This window comes from Halichondria panicea, chromosome 15 (genome assembly GCF_963675165.1).
Source record: "Halichondria panicea chromosome 15, odHalPani1.1, whole genome shotgun sequence".
NCBI lineage: Eukaryota > Metazoa > Porifera > Demospongiae > Suberitida > Halichondriidae > Halichondria > Halichondria panicea.
The window spans coordinates 5580604-5600722 of record NC_087391.1 but is presented as its reverse complement, the minus strand read 5'-3'; the positions used below and the strand labels follow the sequence as shown (position 1 = coordinate 5600722).

The window sequence follows — 20119 nt, the reverse complement described above, 5'->3', positions numbered from 1 at the left end:
ATCTACCAGCCACACCCACTATTGGCATAAAAATTTATTTGTGACTTTATGGAATTTAAGTAATGGGGGAAAATACACACTCACACATACATGCAATTGATAAATAATTTGTCAAGCCACTAATAAGTTATTGTTCCTTTGTTTTCTTCGTCGGTTTCTTGAGATATTTGTCACAGAAGAATTTACAGAAGAGTAGGAAGTAGGAGCCGTAGATTGTGAGACCCAGTATACACAGCCAGGTGTCCGTGAAACAAGGCTCTCCACTAACGTACTGCTGAGTAGCTACCAGCGTCACAGCAAAGCCAAGCACAAACTGCAACAGCTGGAGGAGAGTGATTGCAGTGGCCACAACGGTAGGCATGGTGACCTGGAGAGCCTTGAGGAAGTAGTAGGAATACATGATGGAATGAACACTGAGGTTCATGGCACAGTACCAATGGGCTGCCGTGCTCTTGATGCTCAGAGAATACCAGCTGATAATGCACACAGTCACGTGATGGTACCAGTGGAGAAATCGCAATGGAGTCTTGCGAACTATGATGAAAAAAGTATCACCAAATTCAAAGATTTTAGACAGAACGAAAATAAGAGACCAGAATGAGAGCATTGGTTGGAGGTGTATGGCACTTGTGCAGACGCTTGCAACATATCCCCTCTCTGTAAAGTAGCGATACAATTCGGGCACCATGACGTAAGCGCCCATCATGCTAACAATCGTCAACACAAAATTCCAGAGCACGAGCAGAGGTCGGAATGAGTAAGGACTCCTTGTAGACATCCATCTTGTACCCAGGTAGACTGCCAACAGGTAGAGCACACAGGAGATGTATGGGACATACCACAGTCGAGATGTGAAGGCTGCAGTTTGCTGGAGAGTGTAGTTGGCCTCTATTTCTCTGTAGAGAGGTTGCAGAGTCTCTTGGATGATGCTTAGTATAGCCATGGCTAGCAGTGTCTGGTTCTTGTCTCTCTCTCTGTGTGGCATGCACGTGTTGTGCTGGCCTTATGAATGCAGTGAGCTGATTCTCCAGCATGCAGTCAGCTATGTATGGTGGGGAGCGTGCAGTTGAGATACGCCCACTTTCTGGAGGTGACAGCAGGACGGTGACAGCAGGAAGGTGACCTCTGGTAAAAAAACTGGGTGTGTTACAAGTACAAGAAGGTCACTCTATCACTACAACAACTTCTAGTTCTCCAAGCAACTCAAGACATGGCAGAATCTACCTTGTTGCAGAACTTCTATGATGAGATTGAAGCCAACTACACCATTGACCATACTGCTGGCTTCTCCATGGACTACCTTTATGTCCCGTTCCTGGCAAGCTTTCTTTATGTGTCTCTGGTGTTCTCTGGCTCCTATTTCATGAAGAATAGATCTCCCCTCAAGCTCCAATTGCCACTGACGCTGTGGAATGCCTTCCTTGCCAGTTACAGTATCCTGGCCTTCAGTATAATGGCCCCACCTCTCTATCGAGACGTTGTCTCCAAGGGGTTCACTCACTCTATGTGCAACTCTCCTTGCCAACAGAGTCCTTGGCTCTCATTCTGGGCCTTGCTCTTCTCACTCTCCAAACTTGTGGAACTTGGTGACACTTTCTTTGTGATTGTCCGCAAATCCCCACTCAATTTCCTTCACTGGTATCACCACATCACCGTGCTCTGCTACACATGGTATGCCCTCGGGAGTAAGAACGAGGCTGGTCATTGGTTTGCTGCCATTAATCTGGGAGTGCATTCCGTCATGTACACCTACTACATGCTCAAGTCCATGAAGATCTACGTCCCTTCCCGTGTGGCCCTCGTCATCACTCTGCTGCAGCTCACTCAGTTTATAGTAGGTCTAGTTATCGTCATCAACGGAACCTACCTCTATACCAACAACCTCCCCTGTGGTGTTCAACGAGCTCATCTCACGGCTGGCTTCCTTATGTATGGTTCCTATTTCATTCTGTTCCTCGACTTCTTCTACAATCGTTATGTGAAAGCCAAGCCCAAGAAGAAGGCCAACTAAACTATATGGCGTGCAATGTGTGTACTGTACCAACTTTCTAATATGTTTTTAAGGATTGATTTTGGCCTTTTATAATTATTTTGATACTTATGTGCTTGCTTCTAATGATGTTATTGTTGATAATTATGTAACTGTATAAACATGAGATTGCATGAAAGATAGTTTGTGTGAACACATGAATAAGTTAGGTTAGGGTCGGTTAGCTGACACCTTGGGTTCAACAATAGCTAGGCTTGCTCAGTATTAACATTCAACTGTACGAGCATGATTGCATGAATTATCAATTTACAAAACCAACAGAGAGAAACAATGAAAGATAGTTAGTGTTCACACATGAATAATGTTGGGGTCAGTGGCGGACACCTTGGGTTCAATCATAGGCTTGCTCAGTGCACTCATACTGTGGCTTAATCCTCGCTCTATCTTCTTGCCAAATCCACCACTCCTCTTGATGACATTATGTCTCTGTACGACGAAAGTGTTGCTATGTTTCAACGGCCTCGTGGCTTTAGACTGTCCATCGTCCTCAGATATCGAGGTCACCCTGGGAACAAAGTGGATGCTATGAGACTGTGTGAGAGACGAGGAACCTCTCTTGGTACGTGGAGGAGGGATGGGCGGAGGAGGGGACGCTTCGGGATCACTGTTACTACACACTGGTAGAGTCTCAACATTCCCCACTGAGTCAGAGCTCTCAGTTAATTGTTCAAAGTCTGTGGGTAAGGGAGTAGCTTCAGGGCCTACTTTACATCGACTCCTTCTCTTGAGGGAAGACATTGCAGCCTCAGCTCCACCGTCACTGGAGGCAAAGGAGACTCGAATGAGAGTAGGGTCAACGGTTGAGAATCGACTGCTTCTTGTCGATGATGGAGAGTCCATGAAAGTCTCTATCCTGTGAGGGGGGTGGATGGCAAGGTCCATACAACTGTTACTGAGTCCCTGGCCAGCCTTGAAGGGTTTTCTCTCACATCGGTCCACTGTGGAGAAGCCACTAGTGACAGTGCTGTTACGGGAGCGTTTGTTAGTGAGTGTGTCCCTGCGTCTCATCTGAGCGTAACGGGAGGAGCTTCGTGTGAGGAGGTGGTAGGTAGGCTGGCAACCAAGCATCACTTGTCCTCTCTGTTTGCAGCATGACCACTTATTCTTGATGTAAGCTCCAGGGTGGTAGTGCATGAGCATGTCCTTGTTGAAGTAGCAAACTGTATTAGAGACATGTGATATAATGCATTAGTGAGTAATATCATACCCTTATAGCACATACACAGCTATTAAAGAGCCACCCTTGCTATGTAAGGTGATGCCATACGCCTACATTCAGCACACACACTACATACTAACACATGCCAGCAACAACACACTGCCTTAGTTAGACCGACACACTGCCTTAGTTAGACTGATACACTGCCTTAGTTAGACTGACCTTGTCTGAGAGCTGACACCCAGTCTGCAGCTTGAGTCTTGTCTGCAGCCGTTACATAGAGCTTTACAAAGCCACTCTTTTTGCTGTAGTAGACAATCTGGACAAAGAAGTAATAAATGGTGATAACAGAAAAGTACCAAAGCTTCCCTCCATGACAATATACATCACCCTAGAATGTGTATTGCCAAGGAATGTCTATTGCGCACAATATAGTACAGCCACAGGAATGCTTGTTTTCCCCTCACTAATCTCAGTTATCTGACACAGAGCACACACAGCAATTCTCTACAGAATAGCCAGCATATGGCAGGACATAGCTGGACTAATGAGGCATGACATAACAGCTAGAGCTAGTACACGATACAGTTACACTGGAATCCATTCCAATGTTTGTTGGACCTCTAGTCACATATTTAGACTTATTACTGATATTTGACACTCACACAGAATGGTTTGTGTTGTGTAAAAACAAGTAGATAAGAAAACCACCAATTACCTATTGCATGCATGCACATGATTATTCCCACATGTAGCTCTAACTCTGGTGGGACAATCTCATAAATGAGCGCATATTTGGCGTGTATTTGGCACATACAACCAAAGAAAATCTGATTAATTAGACACAGGAACACAAAAATGCCGTTAGTCTATTGCCAACTAGAGCTGCCAAGCTCATACCATGTGCTGTTAGCTTGCACAGGCCTGATCTATGTTAGCTTGCACAGGGCTGATCTCTATTGTGAATAAAACTGTTTGATATTCTATAATAAACCGTGAGGTCAACTGTATATACTGAATCACAAGATATCGAAACCATAAACATTGCTTGTGAAAAAGTGCTTCAGAGAATAAACGTAATTCCCAATAGAACTATCAGGTATACAGGTCATGAGATCTAATCACAGTTACCTGCTAATGTACGTACGTATATTTACCTGCAAAGTGTGAGCGAGATGGAAGGCTGAAGTGTCCACATACTCTACTGCACGGATACTGGCCAGCTCTATTCTGCCTTTCTGTTGGCTAACCCTCTGCACCAGGGAAACACACACACCAGTCAAGACATTCATTATAATTATGCCATTCGTATTGTACATGTGTTATTGACTAGCTCTATAGACGTAGACTCTGTACAGCTTATACAGTTACTACAACAGTACAGTGATATGAACAAGCTATTCGTCTACTGTGTGCTAAGTAATTAAGTCAATGCATGCACACATGCAGCCATAGACTAGACTAGGTTAGCTATATGGTATTTATGCAGTCACTGACTCACATCCACTGTGCCTGCATAGTAGGAGAGGGACTGGTCGGTTAGTATGAACACTCGGTGCTTGTAGTTAGGCTTGGTGAATCTTGACAGTCCTTGAGAACGCTTCCATAGCCCTCCTATCTTCACCCCGACACTGCTCGAGACGGTACCAGTACTAGTGATACTGCCAACTCTAGACGGGCTAGACTCAGAGAGAGATACAGCGTCCATCATTATTCCTCCAGCACTAGATACTGTTTTGATAGACCGCAACGCACTGTTGACATTATTTTATCTGCTGCAAGATTTCCACATCAAAGGATGATAACATACCAGCCCCGCCCACCAACAAACCACATACACAACTGTTCTCACAAACTACAGTACACTAGCTTGCTATGGAATGTTGCTGTTCAAGTTTTAATGTTCTTTCTCTGGCCATCACTTGATCCAGTGTTAGCAGTGATAGTCCAATCTGATCTTCCTGTAGTAAAAAACAACGCCATTGGTCAATAATCACTAGCTAGTACAATATTAATAGTGTATGTGTAGTCTATGAGAGTGTGTAATGGGACAACAGTGATGACTATACACACCTGTCTAGAAGGTTGGGCCATCTCTCGTAGGAACCTCTTACATATCTGCAGCACAACAATAAGATGTCTACACAGCCACAAGGGCCAAACAAAGACATGTACAGACAAGCCATGTCCACCATCACCAAGCCACAACATGACAGGTGCATACAAACACACACACACAGTGTGCACATATTAGGGATACCTGGATAGCCTCCTCAGTGGAGAGACTGCATACTGAGTCAGTCAAGTGCTCCTAGTGTCGAGTGTGCATTGCCTCATTATACACCTAGTGTACACTGCATGACATTACCTGTATCCATAGTGGCAGCTTACTGCGCTTGTCATGGCGGCCGTACCTCTGTATAAGGGACTACAACACACACACGTGTGGTGGGTAGTTTACCTTATCAGCCAGGAGCATAATACCATAGTCGGTCTTGCCCCTCAGCACTCTACCCACACACTGCAGGCAGGGCACGGATAAACGTGCACAGCTACTCGAGAAGTTGGCTTAGACAATACATAATTATATCTGTTGCCAGGATACTTGCACACCATCTGTTGCCAAGAGACATGCACACAATCCACACTCCAATAACAGACTATTGTAATCCAGTACACAGCTCTTTTCAGCTCATTTAACAGCATTTTACATAGAATGATGCTATGTACACTGATTGATCAGCTAGTGGTGGACTGTAATAGGTGTGCATTTCAAGTGAGGTGAAAAGCGTTGTAGCTGAAAGACACTACAGTGCAGCATCTCCCCTAACCACACACACACACACACACAGCTAGCTCACCTGTGCTGCATGTCTCATGGCATCAAAAGTGAGAAAGTCACTCTCTTTAATCTGAAATGTGTCTCTTAAGTATTCTAGTCGGGCCTGTAGAGGAGGAACAAACGACAAGAGGAGGAAGCACACACACAACGTAGCATTGCATGCCAAGCAATTCAATACCTTGAGTATCCTACTCTGTGTGTAGACATATGGAATACCCACCATAATCACAGCACGGCCATAATGGTCCACTGTGGGGGGGGGTAAGGACGAGCAGAATGGGTATGACATATAGTACTTACCAAAATCTACTCCTTCTGATACCTTCCCTCTTGCAATGGCCAGTAACACCGCCCCCCTACCGTTGTCACATGCCTACACAGGGGGTAATCACATGACACACTAGACCACACCCTCTTACTTGGAAGTAGTTTCGGAGGGCTAGTGATATTTCCCCACCATCTCTTGTTTCTATGAATACTAGTTTGTTTCTCTGAACACGATCCATGATCTGTTGGTCTACCCAGGACGCCACTACTGTTTCCTGTGAGGGTGTGTGAGGTGTGTGAGGGGTGTGTGTGCATGGGCGTACCATGTACTCGTAGCTTGGAAAGAAACACGCTATGCCGTCAGGGACAATTCCAGACATCTCTGCTAACAGGTTGCCATAGTTACGCACTACTGCCGAGTCTCCGCGTGACTCATAGCGTGATGTGATGGTCACCTGATCGTTCCCTCGGCTCACAACCTGTTAAACTGGTTTAGATAAGATTCAGAGGAGAGATACTATATAGACCCACCATAGGACAGACGCAAGGCTTGGCCAGGGTGATGGAGAAATGAGCCACTGTCACAGCTCTGAAGTCAAGCAGCTTAGGATACATGTCCAGAGGGGAGAGAGTCTGTACAACAATATAGTAGAGAGTATCAGACATTAGCGAATTTTGAAGAAGAAAATATATACTGGCACTTGTATTATATAACATCATCATCATTGCCAGAACGCAATAGTTCGATAGCAAAAAAGAGTATTAATATTCTAGTACAATGAGGGGTATGGATGACTTGCCCCTGAGGTGAGCACAACAGTCTGGAACCTGTCAAACACAGGCTTGACTGCAAGAGTGGCATCCATACATGAGAAGTGGAGTACAGGGTTCACAATGGTTGGACTGCGTGAGTCCTGCGTCTCTATGATGAGGCTGAAACCTGTAGGAATATGACCTTTGAACCTACTTAAAATCAGGCAAAGCTATAGCCATTCGTTCGCTTTTTTAAATGTTCACAAAACTAATTAATATCTAAGCACATCATTTTTCTGAATATACAGTGTTACAGTGGCTGCACTCACCTTTGGTGTATGTGGAGACAAGGGTGGCAAAGTTAGCTAGTAGTGTGAGTGCTGAGAAGGCCCCAATGTCAGCCAGCTCAAGTGAGTTGAGGAGAGAGTGGAGTCTCTCAGAGCAGAACCTGTGTGTGTGTGGTGACCCCCCACAGCCTCATCACCTTAGCACACACAGAGCCCCCCTCACATAGCCTCACCTTAATGGCTTCCTCTCTATGCAGACAGTTTGTTGTATGTGTTGTAGGAAGAAGAGCGGAGACTCGGACACTACATGAGTGACTCTTAGTCGACTCTATAAGGAGGGGGCGGGATGATGACCTCTGTACCATTGATGGCTGAATGGACACACCTTTAGGTACTCCATAAAGCGTCTCAGGAAGCTGACAAAGTGCTCTGCTTTGCGTATGCTGCCAGGCATAGCCTCTATAATCACATGATATCAGGAGCAGATCACATGACCACCATCCTCTTCCTACCTTGTAATACCTCGTCAGGAAGAACTGCAAACAAAGAAAGATAGTACAGACCCACACACCCACACACTCCTCACCAGCACTGGCCATTTGAGAGTCTGTCTCCCTGTTAGCTCTAGACTGCTGTAGATCTGTACACAGGATCACAACTCACACACACACAGCACGCCCACACAACTCACGCTCCACTAGCCGTCGATACTCCTCCCTCAGCTGCTCCTCACCCACCCTAACAGCACAACAATACACTCACCGCCCACACCACACATCACACACACACGTACTCTCGTATCCGCTGTCCTAGAGTGTCTAGATTGCCTCCACAGCGCTCCAGTGTACGATGACTGATATTCACACTCATGGACTCAATGCACACATTGTCTGCAGAGGGGGGGGGGTAAGAGGGGAATAGACCACACCTACTTACCTATATTATGGGCCTCGTCAAAAACCACCACTGACTTCTTGGGGAAATCTTTAGAGATGAGTTCAGAGATCTTTGGGTCTAGCATATACGAATAATTGAATACCACAATGTTGGCATGAGTTATCTGGAAAAGAATATGACTGTTAATATAAATACAAGGAGATAGGTACATAACATACTGCATATCTAGCCATGAAGTATGGACACCATCCCTTGCTCTTGCCCAACTCTTGCATGTCCCCCTATATAGACCACACAGAGTCGTTTATTATAGACCATACATACATACAGACAATATTATATACATTTTTGTAGACCACACATAAGAGTCGTTCATATATATCACACACAGTGTCATGATCACAGAGTTAGGGTTAGCCAACTCACCAGGTCGTATACTCCAGGAGGTATGCTTGCCTTGCGCCCTTTCTCATCAAAACTCTACAATAATGGATACTAATAATTATGTTATTTAATCAATGGTTCTGGAACTCTTTCAGTCGCCATAACTTGAGTTCTGTGGGTTCAATTTCAACGATTTTCTGATTTTATGAAAGCTTAGAAAGAGACCTTTCAAATGGTACCATCAATGTTCATATTTGAGAGATTACACAATTTGCCAATTTCGGCCGAATACCATGGATTATAGCCCATGGTCCAAGGCAAAAAATGAGAAATTATGGCCCCAGCCAACTTTTGGATTTAAACACATCGTTTGAGAGGTCTCATATTAAGCTTTCGGAAAATAAAAATAAAATTGACATTGGATCAACGGTACTAAAGTTATGGCTGTTGAAAGATGTTCAACTACGACCCCTCCCTGTATTAACAGCTAGCCCACCTCATAGAACAGACAAAGTGGAGTAGTCTTGTCCTTCAGAGCAGCTTTCCTCACGAAGGAGGCTGTTAATCGATGACACGCACTGTCTACAGTCTTACCATCCTCTCCTTTACTCACCTACACAGGGGGTAGTGGTATCTCAAGACCCCCCACACAGTACCCCCACCTCTGGATGAATGCAGAGATTCTTGCGAGCACTGAGTGCTAGTCCCAGTAACTCTGGTGTCTCCCCTAACTCTCTCTTATAGTACGCCAACAATCGCTTGAGCTCCTCCATCACCTGAGAGAGAGTGAGAGGGATGATGGAGTAATGGACACACACACACATACCTTGTTTATCTCCTGAACTGTTCGAGAGCAGTAGATGAGTTTCTGCAGCTCTGTCTTATTCACAGTGAGATACGCCACGATGAGTGCAAGTAGTGAGACTGTCTTGCCAGTACCAGAGGGCATCTCAAGAACACAGTGGCCCTGCACACACAACACACACACACAGTCAGTGCTACACTAGCCACTAGCTGGCTCACCTTTGCATCCAGTGTGCGCTTGAGCTCCAGCATATACGAGTACTGCTCGGGATAAATGTAGTCATAAGGGAAGATGACAGGCAGACCGTCTACCGTCAACCTGAAGCAATAGCCCTCATAATTCTCTTAGTCTCTACACAGTACAGCTAACTAACAAACCTCATGATGGATCCTAGCTCAAGCTTGCAAGAAGAAATTGTACAGCTAGCCACGTGGGTATAGTGAGCTTGTTTCTGAGACGATCTTTTACGGAAAAAACAAGTGGGAAAATCCCTAGGCTCACAACAGCCAATAATTCAGGCCGCATAAAATTGATTCAAGGCTTATGAAGAATGGCAGCCAGTAGTTTACAAGCAGTCAAGCAAGTGCTCAGGAAGAGGATCAGAGGAGCTCTAGCCTCCATGTCTGAGCAGCAGAGGAGAGAGGAATCTCAAGAGCTAGTCAGAAAAGTGAGTGCACTGTGTAGCATGCATGGTCTAAACTTGATTCATGTGCTATTTTATTGTAGTTATTGTTGACTGATGAGTACAAGTCCAGCTCCAGAGTGTCTGTGTATCTGAGCATGTCCAATGAGGTGCAGACAGAGGGGATACTAAAGGTGAGCCATGCACACACACACACACACACAGACGTTCTATTATCCCACTTGTAGGATGTGTTCTCCAGTGGGCGAATGTGTTATATTCCCTGGTATGATACTGGGAGCACTCGTATGGAGATGCTCAGAGTGACATCACTGGAGGAGATTGCAGCGCTGCCCCTCACTAAGTGGAACATCAGACAGCATAGGAGTACGTTATCACACACCAACCTAATACCTACCTTGATCCTCTGTTACCTACACATAGGTCCTGATGCTGCTGAGAATGCACTGAGCAGTGGTGGCCTGGACCTTATAGTCTCTCCAGGACTGGGCTTCAACAAGGTCAGTCACATGACACCTCATACTGACCCCACTCCCAACACTCTCCCTGGCGCCATGCACTGTATAGGAAGGGCACAGACTTGGACAAGGGAAGGTGTGCCCTCTGTAGTATGGTACTCAGTCACTCACTCTAACTCTCACAGGGCTACTATGATACCTACTTGGCTCGATGTCATGATCAGGGTCTATCTCCACTAACTATTGGTACGTGAATCAATGGCTCTACTACACTCAAGCTGTTGATGTGTATGGTGTGTGTCTACTGCAGGCATGGCGTATCGTTGTATGGCCTGTGAGGAGGTCCCCATGTCAGAACATGATAGCCCAATGGACAAAGTGTTGTTTGTGTCATAGCAAGATAATTATTGGTATGCATTAAAGTTAATGATAATCATTGCTTATAAATTGCTGATCTTGCACGATTTGAAAGGCGTTTTGTTCGAGCTTCAAGAAAGCTATTTTATAGTTGCTAAAGCTACAAGGTAGCAGTAGAACGATGTCCAAGAGTCGTGTCAGTACTGAAGAAATTGAGGCCAGGAAAAGGTATCTACAGACCTGGGATATAAACCTAATGCTATGTACACATGTGGTACATGGTACAGATTGTTTGAGAGTGAGCTACTGGAGTGGGAGAGGAAGGAGGACCCCCTCACTGCGTGGAGTGGCTACCTAGACTGGTTGGAGGGGAAGGGACTGTCTCGACACAGCAGCTACCAGCATGCCGTGAAAGGATGCCTCAAATACTTCAACACTGCCCCACAGTTTAATGGAGAGATGCGTCTAGCCAGGATCTACATGAGTGCAGTAAGCTGCTCCACAGTGTGTGTGTGTGTGTATCACATGAGTGCAGTAAGCTGCTCCACAGTGTGTGTGTGTGTGTGTATCACATGAGTGCAGTAAGCTGCTCCACAGTGTGTGTGTGTGTGTGTATCACATGAGTGCAGTAAGCTGCTCCACAGTGTGTGTGTGTGTGTGTGTACTGTCTCTGTGTTGTTTGCAGGCTGCCATATGCAAGGACCCTGTGAGTATATACAAGCACATGCGGGGCCACGGTATAGGCACCAAGTATGCCTCCTACTACAAGGCCTTTGCAACCACGCTGGCAGAGAGAGGAGAGAGAGGGGAGGCCATACGAGTACTAGAGGGGGGTGTTCAAGCCGAGGCACGACCTTTGAACCTGCTCACCCAATTTATCACAGAGCTGAAGGGTGGTCAGATTAGCAAGACTGTACTGGACGACAAGGTGACTGGTGGACTAAACATTATAATGAAGTGTCAGCCATTTTTCCTCCCTCTTGTAGTCTGAACGTAACGATGGGTTCTACCGACAGTCTGGCATTGCTGTCCATTATCAGAAGGAGCTGGTTTACCCTCGAGATGGTGGAGAGATATCCCTAGAGCATATTAGAGGGGCTCTCCCCTGCTACGCCCCCTCATTCTCCTGCTACGCCCACTCGTTTCCCCTAGGGGAGGATGACATGGACATGACAGAGGCACAGCTGGGACACATCACCGAGCATGTACAATTCAAGCAAAACCACCACTTACCAAGGTACAGTGGCCAATAAGTATGGAACAGCCTTATTTAGTTTGAACCTCAATCTATATTGTAGGATACATGCTGTTAATAAGCATTTTTGACTCCCCCCCTCCCTTCTGATGCAGTGTTAGGACTCCCAGGGCTGAGCTGGTGGGCCTGTTATCTGATCATCCACAAACAGACCCACCCCTCTCGGCCTCGAACAGGAAGAGGATTGTCTCGGATGAAGACATTGAGCAACAACTGGTGGAACTCGTACTTGAGAGGGACAGGGAGATGGCCGAGGGACACACCTCCACCATGGGAGATAGCCACGCCCATAGCCACACCCCCAATATAGCCGGGGATGATTTAGAGAGAGAATTGTTTGGTAACGTCAGCAATGTGATGAGTCAGCAAGTCTCCAATCAGACTACAAAAGAAGAGAACCTATCTGCAGAAGCTAGCCAACCACCGTCACCTCCGCCAGAACTGGTGGCTAACAAGGAAAACATGATCCAGTCGAAAACGCCGTTTGATTTCACTCCAGGATGTGCTGGTGGAGTCTCCATCCCAAAGGCAGAGTAAGTGCGTGTACTGTGATGTCATGTGATGTCATTACCCCACCCCCTCCCTTGTAGGAGTGATGTCCATGAGTTAGTAGGTCGCCTTAACTTCAGTGAGGCAGAGCTAAGTGTCCATCAGCTGAGTATGCATCAGAGGAGTGCTCACACGGCCGACCTCTTTAACACATCACTGGAGTGTGAGAAGAGGGTAAGAATTCTCTTAGAAGGAGATAGCATACAACTCTTTTCAACAAAAGCAGAAATGCTACTCTAATTGACTTCAAGTGTGCATGTAGACCTACTAGTGTACAGAGCCTATAGTGTGGTCCCACTGTGTGCGCTGTAGCTAGTGTACAGAGCCTATAGTGTGGTCCCACTGTGTGCACTGTAGCTAGTGTACAGAGCCTATAGTGTGGTCCCACTGTGCACACTGTAGCTAGTGTACAGAGCCTATAGTGTGGTCCCACTGTGCGCACTGTAGCTAGTGTACAGAGCCTATAGTGTGGTCCCACTGTGCACACTGTAGCTAGTGTACAGAGCCTATAGTGTGGTCCCACTGTGCGCACTGTAGCTAGTGTACAGAGCCTATAGTGTGGTCCCACTGTGCGCACTGTAGCTAGTGTACAGAGCCTATAGTGTGGTCCCACTGTGCGCACTGTAGCTAGTGTACAGAGCCTATAGTGTGGTCCCACTGTGCGCACTGTAGCTAGTGTACAGAGCCTATAGTGTGGTCCCACTGTGCGCACTGTAGCTAGTGTACAGAGCCTATAGTGTGGTCCCACTGTGCGCACTGTAGCTAGTGTACAGAGCCTATAGTGTGGTCCCACTGTGCGCACTGTAGCTAGTGTACAGAGCCTATAGTGTGGTCCCACTGTGCGCACTGTAGCTAGTGTACAGAGCCTATAGTGTGGTCCCACTGTGCGCACTGTAGCTAGTGTACAGAGCCTATAGTGTGGTCCCACTGTGCGCACTGTAGCTAGTGTACAGAGCCTATAGTGTGGTCCCACTGTGCGCACTGTAGCTAGTGTACAGAGCCTATAGTGTGGTCCCACTGTGCGCACTGTAGCTAGTGTACAGAGCCTATAGTGTGGTCCCACTGTGCGCACTGTAGCTAGTGTACAGAGCCTATAGTGTGGTCCCACTGTGCGCACTGTAGCTAGTGTACAGAGCCTATAGTGTGGTCCCACTGTGCGCACTGTAGCTAGTGTACAGAGCCTATAGTGTGGTCCCACTGTGCGCACTGTAGCTAGTGTACAGAGCCTATAGTGTGGTCCCACTGTGCGCACTGTAGCTAGTGTACAGAGCCTATAGTGTGGTCCCACTGTGCGCACTGTAGCTAGTGTACAGAGCCTATAGTGTGGTCCCACTGTGCGCACTGTAGCTAGTGTACAGAGCCTACAGTGTGGTCACACTGTAGCTAGTGTACAGAGCCTATAGTGTGGTCACACTGTAGCTAGTGTACAGAGCCTATAGTGTGGTCCCACTGTGCACACTGTAGCTAGTGTACAGAGCCTATAGTGTGGTCCCACTGTGCACACTGTAGCTAGTGTACAGAGCCTATAGTGTGGTCCCACTGTGCACACTGTAGCTAGTGTACAGAGCCTATAGTGTGGTCCCACTGTGCACACTGTAGCTAGTGTACAGAGCCTATAGTGTGGTCCCACTGTGCGCACTGTAGCTAGTGTACAGAGCCTATAGTGTGGTCCCACTGTGCGCACTGTAGCTAGTGTACAGAGCCTATAGTGTGGTCCCACTGTGCGCACTGTAGCTAGTGTACAGAGCCTATAGTGTGGTCCCACTGTGCGCACTGTAGCTAGTGTACAGAGCCTATAGTGTGGTCCCACTGTGCGCACTGTAGCTAGTGTACAGAGCCTATAGTGTGGTCCCACTGTGCGCACTGTAGCTAGTGTACAGAGCCTATAGTGTGGTCCCACTGTGCGCACTGTAGCTAGTGTACAGAGCCTATAGTGTGGTCCCACTGTGCGCACTGTAGCTAGTGTACAGAGCCTATAGTGTGGTCCCACTGTGCGCACTGTAGCTAGTGTACAGAGCCTATAGTGTGGTCCCACTGTGCGCACTGTAGCTAGTGTACAGAGCCTATAGTGTGGTCCCACTGTGCACACTGTAGCTAGTGTACAGAGCCTATAGTGTGGTCCCACTGTGCACACTGTAGCTAGTGTACAGAGCCTATAGTGTGGTCCCACTGTGCACACTGCAGCTAGTGTACAGAGCCTATAGTGTGGTCCCACTGTGGACACTGCAGCTAGTGTACAGAGCCTATAGTGTGGTCCCACTGTGCACACTGCAGCTAGTGTACAGAGCCTATAGTGTGGTCCCACTGTGCACACTGCAGCTAGTGTACAGAGCCTATAGTGTGGTCACACTGTGCACACTGCAGCTAGTGTACAGAGCCTATAGTGTGGTCACACTGTGTGCACTGTAGCTAGTGTACAGAGCCTATAGTGTGGTCCCACTGTGCGCACTGTAGCTAGTGTACAGAGCCTATAGTGTGGTCCCACTGTGTACACTGTAGCTAGTGTACAGAGCCTATAGTGTGGTCACACTGTAGCTAGTGTACAGAGCCTATAGTGTGGTCCCACTGTGCGCACTGTAGCTAGTGTACAGAGCCTATAGTGTGGTCCCACTGTGTACACTGTAGCTAGTGTACAGAGCCTATAGTGCAGTGTGGTAATGCTTCAAGTGAGGTGAAGGGTTCACGTACTATGCACACTTGTACACAGGCAAAGCTAACCAATGAACAGGAACAGTTTGAGAACGAGTTTGCCAACCCTGGATATGGTCCCGCCTACCAACCACCCTCTCTTATCAACGAGAGCAGCTTTGGTGTGTTCCATGATTCTTGGGCCGCCAACAAAAGTGTTGGATTTAGCAAGTCAGCCATTAGCAAGTCAGCCATTAGCCGGCCTGAACCTCAGAGGAGCAATGTTAGTGGCCAGTCTGCCTTCTCAAGAATGGACACAGCCCCCACCAAGAGAGTGTGAGTGTGTGACAATCAGCCCTTCTAAGATATAGCTACCAAATTGCATGGCTGAACTTTGTGAAAAAGGCCTTTGCTTTTGTTAAAATTACCACTAATTGTATCTAAACACCGTGTGTATGTGTGTGTGATCACTGTGTCTCTCACAGGGCATTGCAAGTTCGTGGACCTGTGGTCAGAAAGTAAGTGTTAAGAATTTATAGTACATGTGTAACCCCACCCCACCCCCTGTGTAGGCCCCTTCAGCCGCTCTCCATGACAACAGACACCTCCCACTCTGAGGACTACTCCCTCAACTCGTATCGCAGGCTTCCTCCTGGAGTGGACTCTCATGTCAGCTTCCAACCCTCCCTCATGGCTGACTCCTTCTCTGTGTGTGAAGACCCCACACACGATCAGTCCAGCTTTGCCCCACACCGCAGGCTTCCTCCTGGAGTGGACTCTCATGTCAGCTTCCAACCGTCACTCATGGCTGACTCCTTCTCTGTGTGTGAGGACCCCACACACGATCAGTCCAGCTTTGCCCCACACCGCAGGCTTCCTCCTGGAGTGGACTCTCATGTCAGCTTCCAACCGTCACTCATGGCTGACTCTTTCTCTGTGTGTGAAGACCCCACACACGATCAGTCCAGCTTTGCCCCATACCACGACTCCTGGGCTAAACCACCACCGCAGCAACCTTCCCACAGCAACAGTAAGTCTGTTCTATGACCAGTACTGTTGGTATATAATGACAGTATTTCTGTACTTGTAGCTGATGGTGGAGGAGTGTACCATGCTCCAGTGGGCGTGCCTCTAACGAAGGGACAGGGGAGTGGTGATATGAACCGCACCATTGATCAGAGCTTCACACAGTTCGATATCCCTCGACCCAAGGGGAGCCTCCCTTACTCTGCTGCCTCCACTCCAGCAGGACAGAGGGTCAATCGCTGTGAGTACAGTCAACCACTTGAAATGCCCGAATAAATTTCCTCGATTTTTCAATGGAGATTGTACAGGCCGCCAGTATTTGTACGATGATTATGTACAGTATACATGTACATGTGATGAAAACTCAACATCTCTTAATTTCCCTCCATTGTTTCACGAACATACAGCTGTGATGCCCCTCAACATGGACCTGTCAGTGATCCCCTCACATGACCCCCCGGCCACCACAGAGCCCCTCCTCTCCAACAAGCCCCCCCTACCAAGCCAGGGGGTCATCAACCGGTCCATAGTAGTAGTCCAACCACCCGCCAGTGCTGATCTCTCCACCATCACTGAAGAATCAGAGAACTATCGCAGCAGCCAGTCCAGCAGCCGGTTCACTGTCTCCTCTGGCAGTAGCAGGTATCACACCATTCTTAGCTACTTGTGCAGTGCCTTGATTACAGTATAGCGAGTAATTTTCATGTGGTAACATTTTTTTGTTATTTTCGTGGGCAAGCTGGACCTCAACAAAAATTTTACCCATAAAAACGTAGGCGTGGTTTACCGGAACGCATGCAATGCAGTGCACCGTAATGAAGCAAACAAAATTTTTACTCACAAAAATCACTGCTGTTTAAAGTTTACGAATTTTTTACCCCACGAAAATTACCCACTATACAGTATAATATTTACTATTAGTGTGTGTACAAAGACACACGTGACAACCATAATTATTTTTTCTCTCTCCCACTGTGTACAGGTTCTCCACGTCATCAGCCAGCAGTCAGGGTACTGTAGAGCTCCTGGCTGAAGGGGTGAATCCATTCCAGCCAGCTATAGTCAACATGATGCTTAACAAGGCCGGTGGTTCCGAGCGTATAACCGTGATAATGGGGGAAGCCCCTGATGTGATGAGTGGGTGTATGCTCGTGCTGAAGGGGGTGAAGTATGCGTGTGTGGGTGTGGATCGTGAGGTGGGGCTCACCAAACACTGTACGCTGAGACAAGATGACCTAACTCTCAAGACCCTGAAGGTACACACTCACCAGGGTGTCATACAGGGGGGGGGGAAAGGGGGGATATCCCCCCCTATCTCCAATTTCCCCCCCCTTTTTTGCTGACTGAGGGTCCATAGCTGGCAATTTTACATACTATAAGGGTATTGAAATAACAGTTGACCTTTTTTTAGCAACATTTTCTGGTTACTTTTTTTATTTCCCCCCTCTACTTCAAAATCCTGTATGACACCCTGCTCACAGTCCTCGTACATGTAGCCATATTACTGAGTGTGTGTGTGTGTGTGTACAGGTGTCGAGTGGGTCTCAAGACTGGGAAGTATCAGTGCTGGAATTACTAGGAACAAGACTGAACTCGCACAGTCTACAAGGAGCAGTGTCATCGTTTGTCCAGGTGGAGACAGCTCTGAGGTTTAGACAATCATCATTCCTTATCAGTCAGTACCATCCGTACGGCAGTATACAGGTGAGACTGACAGCACTGTACACACACACACTAACTATTGTACTGGCAGGACCTAACTAGCTCTACTATCTTTGACTGCGTATCCCTCTACCTCACCTGTGAGCTGGCTACAGCAGTGGCTGCTCTGCATCAGTGTAAGATACTGCACACTGCCATTGCACCACACAACATCATGATCAGGGACTTGAGGTGAGAGCAATGACCTTACTGCCCTCACTGTGCGTGCATACATGTGTATACAGGATGTTCCAGGATGTACGGAGTGCTCTGGGGCATGGTGTGTGTCTATTGGACTTTAGTACTGCTGTGGACTTGACCTGTTTCCCTGATGACGTCAGTTTCGTGGGGAGTGGGAGAACAGTTTGCCCTCAAATGAAGGAGGGGAAGCCCTGGAAATGGCAGGTACTGCAATAACACCTCTCTAAATTCAACTATAAAGATGCATTTAGTATATAGCTGTTTGGCATATGGTGTGCTTAGATCAGTGATTACATGTATTTTCGGGGCCAAATTGTCCATTTTCTGGGGAAAATGCGTTATAAGTAGCGTATCAACTAAATTGAAATCCTCTGTGTACAGTGTGTCTTGTCATTAATGGCTGTGTGCATGTGTACGTGCGTAGGTGGACTACTTTGGGCTGGCTGGTGTAATCCACACGCTGCTGACTGGCACAGGCCTTGTGATGTATAAAGACAATGGTGTCTATCATCTGGATCATCCATTACCAAGGTGAGTCGAGGACAGCGATTGTAATATAAGTATGTGTGGGAAGGTGTGTGTGTGTCAGTGAATCCTCTGTGTGTGTATGTAGGGCTTCCCCTCTATTATACTGTGGAGTGTATGTGTGTGTATCTCACCCCTCCCTCTACTATAGGAGACATCGTGCAGTACTGGGCCAGTTAGTAGATGTGTTGGTCAACTCTGTGGACACTCTACCGTTAATGGAACTGATTCAACCCATACAAGCACAGTTACTGACCACACCCAACAAGACGTTCCGTAGAGAAGTGCAGCAATGCTACAAGAGCTAGCCTGCTGACAGTGCATGTGACTTATTCATTCACAATTAGAATTGTTTTCTTGATTGTATATACATGTATGTACGTATCAATACCATGATTGTTGTGTTCAAAATGTCAAAGTTATAATGTGATATTAAATGAATATGAGAATTAATGCAATGTATAATTATATATATACAATCATGTATTGTAATTGAGTACAGTGAATAAGTAGAGCTAGCTATGAGCAATTAATTACGGGTAGACAGTCAAAGCAGAAAGTTCGAACATCTCTTGTATTATAGCTGCAGAGGATGGAGTCAAGACACACTCAATAAATGATAGCTAACTTACTTTAGGACAGTGCAGAATTGACAGAGAGGGCGTTGACACTCGAGGCATTCCCTGAGGCACCCCTCACCACCACACACCCTCCGCCCACACCCCACACACACCATCACAAGCTCCACACCAGCAGCACAATGACAACTCCCACACGCTAATGTGGGTCCAGTAGCGGTAACTTTTATGTCCCCTCCATTGGTAAAGTATTGTAGTATCCCCTGCTGTTGTGGGGAGGGGGGTAAGACAGGGGGTGTGTCCATAGCCTCGGCCATCGGCAGGGGGGCACAATCATCAAACAGTCGGTTCATGTGAGGGGGTACATTCTCCACCCCTCTGATTCCGGGGTTGGATCCATTGAACAGTAGAGCCTTGGTCCTCTCTGTGTGTGTGGGGAGATGTACTCTCATGATCAGCTGTGCATGTGAATGGGTCTTACCATACACAGCTTGTTTGTCAGCGATAGTGGCGGCCTGGTTGAAGCCCACGTGAGTCTTGAGCTGAATGGGAGCACTCTCTCCAAACGGGTTCTTTCTCTTTGGCATGGCTAAGCCGTAAAGCTAAGCTAGCTGTTGTTGTCCTTTCCCGGCCCTCCTCTGCGCCTTTGTGGCTTGCAAAAAGGGGAGGGGCTGGATCAGCCTCCTTGAAGAGCTACCAATGAGGGCGGCTATTGTTTATGTGAAATAAGCTAGGGTAAAGGGTCTATCATCTA

General features: G+C 47.1%; 7 protein-coding genes across 9 annotated transcripts; 3 read left to right on the top strand and 4 right to left on the bottom strand.

The window, feature by feature from the left end:
* Positions 1–127: 127 nt before the first annotated feature.
* On the bottom strand, positions 128–943 carry LOC135349279 (very long chain fatty acid elongase 6-like). Its single transcript, XM_064547786.1, has one exon. The coding sequence runs from the start codon at positions 941–943 to the stop codon at positions 128–130; it is 816 nt and encodes a 271-aa protein (XP_064403856.1).
* Positions 944–1141: 198 nt separating this feature from the next.
* On the top strand, positions 1142–2142 carry LOC135349319 (putative fatty acid elongase 3). The gene has a single exon (XM_064547845.1). The coding sequence runs from the start codon at positions 1211–1213 to the stop codon at positions 2009–2011; it is 801 nt and encodes a 266-aa protein (XP_064403915.1). The 5' UTR covers positions 1142–1210; the 3' UTR covers positions 2012–2142.
* A 118-nt stretch (positions 2143–2260) lies between these two features.
* On the bottom strand, positions 2261–4999 carry LOC135349311 (tyrosine-protein kinase Btk-like). Its single transcript, XM_064547837.1, has 4 exons — positions 4711–4999; positions 4367–4462; positions 3432–3528; positions 2261–3210 (listed from the first exon to the last, which is right to left on the bottom strand). The coding sequence occupies exons 1-4, from the start codon at positions 4918–4920 to the stop codon at positions 2339–2341; spliced, it is 1275 nt and encodes a 424-aa protein (XP_064403907.1). The 5' UTR covers positions 4921–4999; the 3' UTR covers positions 2261–2338.
* Position 5000: 1 nt separating this feature from the next.
* Positions 5001–9900, bottom strand: LOC135349296 (general transcription and DNA repair factor IIH helicase subunit XPD-like). The gene is made up of 27 exons (XM_064547817.1): positions 9822–9900; positions 9663–9762; positions 9466–9606; positions 9302–9415; positions 9136–9252; positions 8682–8735; positions 8474–8536; positions 8295–8418; positions 8152–8248; positions 8050–8096; positions 7945–7998; positions 7871–7894; positions 7744–7817; positions 7592–7686; positions 7401–7519; positions 7119–7258; positions 6850–6951; positions 6642–6797; positions 6471–6593; positions 6352–6424; positions 6230–6300; positions 6071–6154; positions 5671–5730; positions 5578–5625; positions 5470–5520; positions 5283–5327; positions 5001–5170 (listed from the first exon to the last, which is right to left on the bottom strand). Exons 1-27 carry the CDS (start codon positions 9824–9826, stop codon positions 5075–5077), a joined length of 2277 nt encoding a protein of 758 aa, XP_064403887.1. The 5' UTR covers positions 9827–9900; the 3' UTR covers positions 5001–5074.
* Positions 9901–9940: 40 nt separating this feature from the next.
* On the top strand, positions 9941–11015 carry LOC135349321 (5-formyltetrahydrofolate cyclo-ligase-like). Its single transcript, XM_064547847.1, has 7 exons — positions 9941–10111; positions 10171–10260; positions 10315–10453; positions 10511–10587; positions 10655–10681; positions 10731–10791; positions 10856–11015. Exons 1-7 carry the CDS (start codon positions 9995–9997, stop codon positions 10939–10941), a joined length of 597 nt encoding a protein of 198 aa, XP_064403917.1. The 5' UTR covers positions 9941–9994; the 3' UTR covers positions 10942–11015.
* LOC135349290 (uncharacterized) lies at positions 10991–19240 on the top strand. 3 transcript variants are annotated; one of them, XM_064547809.1, is made up of 17 exons: positions 10991–11130; positions 11190–11391; positions 11588–11830; positions 11889–12139; positions 12253–12690; positions 12748–12880; positions 15414–15670; positions 15820–15852; positions 15907–16364; positions 16425–16601; positions 16768–17002; positions 17343–17616; positions 17891–18064; positions 18114–18253; positions 18307–18466; positions 18687–18793; positions 18939–19240. In XM_064547809.1, exons 1-17 carry the CDS (start codon positions 11084–11086, stop codon positions 19093–19095), a joined length of 3486 nt encoding a protein of 1161 aa, XP_064403879.1. In that variant the 5' UTR covers positions 10991–11083; the 3' UTR covers positions 19096–19240. The 3 variants fall into 3 exon arrangements, with proteins under 3 accessions (XP_064403879.1, XP_064403878.1, XP_064403881.1); XM_064547808.1 differs by having other exon boundaries at positions 11190–11422; positions 11556–11830; XM_064547811.1 differs by lacking the exons at positions 10991–11130; positions 11190–11391 and adding an exon at positions 11526–11530.
* LOC135349325 (apoptosis regulatory protein Siva-like) lies at positions 19201–20036 on the bottom strand. Its single transcript, XM_064547850.1, has 3 exons — positions 19847–20036; positions 19420–19789; positions 19201–19370 (listed from the first exon to the last, which is right to left on the bottom strand). Exons 1-3 carry the CDS (start codon positions 19950–19952, stop codon positions 19307–19309), a joined length of 540 nt encoding a protein of 179 aa, XP_064403920.1. The 5' UTR covers positions 19953–20036; the 3' UTR covers positions 19201–19306.
* Between the last annotated feature and the right edge of the window lie 83 nt (positions 20037–20119).